This window comes from Oncorhynchus kisutch, linkage group LG20, assembly GCF_002021735.2.
Source record: "Oncorhynchus kisutch isolate 150728-3 linkage group LG20, Okis_V2, whole genome shotgun sequence".
In the NCBI taxonomy this organism is placed as follows: Eukaryota; Metazoa; Chordata; class Actinopteri; order Salmoniformes; family Salmonidae; genus Oncorhynchus; species Oncorhynchus kisutch.
In genome coordinates, this window is record NC_034193.2 from 49,911,615 (window position 1) to 49,917,041 (window position 5,427).

Genomic DNA, 5,427 nt, shown 5'->3' on the forward strand with positions numbered 1-5,427 from the left:
GTAGACTAATAGGGCCTGGAGGGTCTAACAGAGAAAGAATTGGAATCTGTCTTCAGAAAAAATAACCGTTGAGGATTTCAAATGCAATCGCAAAGAAACAACAAATACAATAGAATATGATGCAGTATAATACAATACATATTTGTGTATTTTCATGCAAATGCTACATCTAAGTGCAGACCTGTATTCAAAAACATGTGTATTTCAGTATCTGGGTTATAATATCTGGGTTATAATACAAATGGTATAATTTGACAGTATTTTCAAATACTTATTTAATACATTGGAGTGTAAATTAGTGTGTGATTTTGATTTTCAAACACTTTCCAAGTGTATTTACAAATACATAACATTTAACGACTTATCTTTTCAAATAAAAGATCAGAATACTTACTTTAAATGTATGTGAAATTAATTGAAATATTTTAAATAGTATTTGAACCCAGGTCTGATTTAAGTGACATACATTTGCGTTCCAGTTACAGTAGGCCAGCCTACAGCAGTGGAAGAGGGGAGTTAGTGCAGAGTTCTAGACATTAAGGGCCGTACAATAAAGTACAGAAGGATTGGAGCACTTGGGGTGAATATAAAAGACCAGAATAAAGAACAGATTGTCTGCCTGCTGTGCTGAAAGAAACAGGAGAAGAAAAGGACATTGGCATTTTCAAGGCACAGACACAAACGTATAATTATCAGAGATGGAATGCAAGCGGAAACATCAGTCGGAATAGGGAAAACACTGTGGCAGATTTAAGGGGGCTGGAGATATATGCATAGCTATCTAAACAGTTGTAATCGAGTTTATATGTTTGTGGATGTGTACTGCAATCAAAGTTGAGACAACATTGGAAAAAATGCTTCCACAAAGGAGGATAGACGGTCAGAGGATGATGAGATGGGTTGTTGTCTTGTGTTTTATTTCATCCACATGAGGGAGACATTTTATGGAGATAGTGGGCACCTTCGAGCTGATCACTATTGTCAAGTCGGTGACAATTGTTGGTCACCGCCTTTCAAAGTGTGTTGCGTTCTGGGGATAAAACATTTCCGACAAGAGTCTATATGTCGATTGCATGAACTTTACAATTGCTCTTCACCAACTTCATCCTGCAGCCATCACCTGTCATGTGGGGGCTCCATTGTCAACCAATCATTAGTGTTTATGTTTAACCCACGTGACCAAAAACATGACTGAAACAGGAACCAACTTGCTAAAATTCATGTGTAGCCTACAGTGCATAAAGGAATGATGTGATTGAGGCCCTCTCTCATTTATTGATTTTATAATGTACACACAAATTATTTCAGTCTGTGAGTGGGTGTTGGAGACATGTTTTTGTTTTTACATTATAAAGGAAACCTTTTATAAACAATGGCAACACTGCCATGGTGATCTGAGCCTTGCTGTTGGAAAATGACGTTAGTATCCGACTTTCGGTTGTCGCAGATGCACCTCTACTGACTTTACTTCTTGACTTTGGTCTACAGTCAGTTGCTTCAGCCTTACAACTCAAACGAGCCCTACTGTATGTTTTCCTCTGAAAATTAAAAACTCAGATCATCAAAAGCATAACATGAGTGTTTAATTGGTGTCTGTCTGAAATCAGAATTTGTCTAAGATGTTGCACTTTGTGCAAATGAAACTGTTAACCATCTAATGTTGCTATGCTGAATGAAATACACGGTTTTAAAGAAGGCATGTGTAAAATAATGGTGCCTAACTGCTCATTCAGCCTCTAATCTTCAAATGAACCAAGTGAATTTTGTACAAGCAATAATTTAAACCGATCAATGAAGTTCCAAGACAAAATGTGTTTCCTACTTTAGAGCAGGGGTATCAAACTCATTCTATGGAGGGCCTAGTGTCTGTAGGTTTTAGTTTTTTCCTTTCATTTAAGACCAAGACAACTACTGTAGGTGAAGGAAGTAATTAGTGGCCTTAATTCAGCCATCAAGTACAAGGAAGGAGTGAAAATCCGCAAACACTCGGCCCTCAGTGTAATGAGTTTGACACGTGCTTTAGAGTAAGGGCTGTCAAACCTATCAGGATCTCAATTAGAGAATCAACCAGACCTGAGTAAATATCTGCATTCCAAATCAACCCCTAGCTCCTACACCTACCACTTAGTCACTTATGGGCATTTGAAATGATCAGATAGGGTAAAGCAATATGTTAATTGCTTCACCTTGCCTTCTGATAGGCTGGATGCAATTGTGGCCATATTGCTTATCCCTATTAAATCCTTGTGTTTAGACCAAGGTGTAGGATTTAGGGGTCAATTTGGAAATAGAAATTGAATGTAGTTCAGTGGCTGACAGGTGTCCTTAATTAGCCAACGACATTAGAAGGGTCTGGGATTCCTTTAAAAGGAGCAACCAAACATCTGGCAAATATAGTAAAAGGGATATTCTGGTAGGACGTATGCCTACCATTAGTTCTGAATACTGGTGAGGTTTTGAGGGCGAAATGGCCGTGATGATTGGAATCGCTTTCAGGTATGTTTTTAAGTATTGATTAAGTTTGTTTCCCTTGTCCTTCAGGTGTTACAGGTAGCTATGTTTATGACATACATTATTTTTCCTTAAGCGTTTCTTGGCTTTGTTGCCTGCTAATTGGAGGGATATCGTGTTCTACATCAGAAGGTGAGGTCATTTCAAATAACAGCTATGCAGTTCCATAACTTTCAAATGCTGGCATTTTACAGTTTATATTTTTAACCTAGGTGATCGGTCTCCTGCACTGGATTCTAATGCAGCATGGCTCTATGCAGGATCACTTCGGTCTCTAGGATATGGCAATTATAAGTCTCCAAAATCTCAAATGCAAGCGCAACAGAAACATCCGGCCGCCATCCTGCGGAAGGAACTGGCCCCCATCTCCCAGCAACCTCAGCAAGTGTGGTATCCAGTTCAAATGCCCCTGCATCAGAAGCAACTGGCCGCAGAAGCTCAGCAGCAGAGGCAACCGACCGCCGTGCCCCAGCAAGTGTGGCATCAAGCTCACATGCTGACGCATAAGCAACCGACCGCGGTGCCCCAGCAAGTGTGGCATCAAGCTCACATGCTGATGCATAAGCAACCGACCGCCGTGCCCCAGCAAGTGTGGCATAGAGCTCAAATGCCCCTGCTGCAGAAGAAACTGACCGCCATGACCCAGCAAGTGTGGCATCCTCCTCACATGGCCCTGCAGCAGAAGCAACCGACCGCCGTGCCCCAGCAATTGTGGCATCCTGCTCAAATTCCCCTGCAGCAGAAGCAACCGACCACCGTGCCCCAGCAAGTGTGGCATCCTGATCAAATGCCCCTGCAGCAGAAGCAACTGACCGCCGTGCCCCAGCAAGTGTGGCATCCTGCTCAAATGCCCCTGCAAACAACCGCTGTGCCCCAGCAAGTGTGGCATCCTAATCAAATGCTGCAGAAGCAACCGACCGCTGTGCCCCAGCAAGTGTGGCATCCTGCTCAAATGCCCCTGCAACCAACCGCAGTGCCCCAGCAAGTGTGGCATCCTTCTCAAATGCCCCTGCAGCAGAAGCAACCGACCGCCGTGCCCCAGCAAGTATGGCATCCTTCTCAAATGCCCCTGCAGCAGAAGCAACCGACTGCCGTGCCCCAGCAAGTGTGGCATCCTCAAATGCCCCTGCAGCAGAAGCAACTGACGACCGTGCCCCAGCAAGTGTGGCATCCAGCTCAAATGCAGCAGAAGCAACCGACTGCCGTGCCCCAGCAAGTGTGGCATCCTTCTCAAATGCCTCTGCAGCAGAAGCAACCGACTGCCGTGCCCCAGCAAGTGTGGCATCCAGCTCAAATGCAGCAGAAGCAACCGACTGCCGTGCCCCAGCAAGTGTGGCATCCTCCTCAAATGGCCCTGAGGCAGAAGCAAATGACCGCTGTGCCCCAGCAAGTGTGGCATCCTCCTCAAATGGCCCTGAGGCAGAAGCAAATGACCGCTGTGCCCCAGCAAGCATGGCATCCTGCTCAGTTTCCCCAGCAGAAGCAACTGGTCCCTATGTCTCTACTGCAGAAGGAACCAACCACCATAGCCCAGCAACCTCCGCTCGTGTGGCATCCATCTCAATTTCCCCAGCAGAAGGAACTGGCAGTCGAGCCCCAGCAGCAGAAGGAACTGGCAGTCGAGCCCCAGCAGCAGAAGGAACTGGCAGTCGAGCCCCAGCAGCAGAAGGAACTGGCAGTCGAGCCTCAGCAAGTGAGGTATCCAGCTCAAATGGCCCAGCAGCTACCCAACCCCATTCCTCAGCAATTATGGCATGTAGGCCAAATTTCCCAGCAGCAACTGGCCCCATTGTCTCAGCAGAAGCACTACGAAAGAACTGAAGATGATGCCTCTGGTAGTTCTCAGGCCAGCATTGAACAGTCAGGTGTCATCCCAATCTCTTCCTACAGTTCCAAATCGCACTACAAGAATGGCAGAACTGTCTTTTCCCGAATCAGCTACACTCCTAGGGAGGCAATGCCTGTTGACAGTGGAAATGCTCCCAAGGACGGTTATGTTGGCATTGGTGCACCAAGCATATATCCAACACTAGTGAAGGATTCTGCAAGGTAATGGTTCACCTGCTCTGAACTTTTCTCTCTGAATTTGAAGTCCTTTGTACTAATCATATATCTATCAACAGGAAAATGTAATGGATTCATCCTCTAGAAGCTCTAATGGTGAGAATTGTTTTTTACATTGGTTACTTAACATTCTGTGTTGCTGACACTGCATTTCTTTCTGCTTTTGTTTCGACCAGGACGTTGCTGGTGCTCTTGCTACTCTAGTGTGATGGAATGAATAAACAACTTACTTTAAAAAATGCCTTGTCTCTTTGAAATAATGAAAAAATTGACTTCAGTTAATTCTTTGGTTGTTCATCTTTTACCTTTGCTACTGGTTGTTCAAAATAAAAGCTTGGGTCTACATAAGAGCATTTGTGAAGGGGTGAGTTGTCAAATGTTCATACTTTAGATGTAGGCATGCATTGTATACAGTGACTGTCCTCAACCTCAGTGCAAGTTGTTGGTGAGTCAATTAACATATAGATGGCCAGACCATGGCTCATTTAGCTATTAGAATTGAGTGAACTTTATGTTTTCAAACTTGCATTTGGCCTTAAACTATAGTCCACACCACAAATGGCAAAGAGTAAAATCAGTTTAGAAGTCTCTGTCCCGTATCTAGCTGATTCCTCAAATGTTTTGGATGCTTCAACCCCTGTTGGCACATCTACATCCATACTTCTGTTTGTATGGGTTACCTTCAGATGTGTCTTACAACTGTGGGGTCAAAGAGGAAACGTAACTATGTTCGGGAGTCAATTTTCCATAATGTTTGTAGGCCAAAGCGTTCTGACGCTAGATGTTTTTGAGACTGCATTTTGAGGTGTCTGACCAACACCACTGTAGCTCGGCCCCTGTCCAGCGCAGATG

General features: G+C 44.3%; 1 protein-coding gene across 1 annotated transcript; it reads left to right on the forward strand.

Moving 5' to 3' along the window:
• The first annotated feature begins 2,362 nt into the window (after positions 1–2,362).
• LOC116355536 (PAX-interacting protein 1-like) lies at positions 2,363–4,816 on the forward strand. Its single transcript, XM_031799958.1, has 5 exons — positions 2,363–2,496; positions 2,588–2,643; positions 2,724–4,560; positions 4,635–4,671; positions 4,752–4,816. Exons 1-4 carry the CDS (start codon positions 2,468–2,470, stop codon positions 4,642–4,644), a joined length of 1,932 nt encoding a protein of 643 aa, XP_031655818.1. The 5' UTR covers positions 2,363–2,467; the 3' UTR covers positions 4,645–4,671; positions 4,752–4,816.
• The last annotated feature ends 611 nt before the right edge of the window (positions 4,817–5,427 follow it).

Bases quoted from the DNA above. Each gene is read 5' to 3' on its own strand.
- LOC116355536 (XM_031799958.1), top strand. From the start codon at position 2,468: ATGGCCGTGATGATTGGAATCGCTTTCAG. The intron at 2,497-2,587 runs GTATGTTTTTAA...TTTTTCCTTAAG, and splicing joins ATGATTGGAATCGCTTTCAG to CGTTTCTTGGCTTTGTTGCC. The intron at 2,644-2,723 runs GTGAGGTCATTT...TTTTTAACCTAG, and splicing joins ATCGTGTTCTACATCAGAAG to GTGATCGGTCTCCTGCACTG.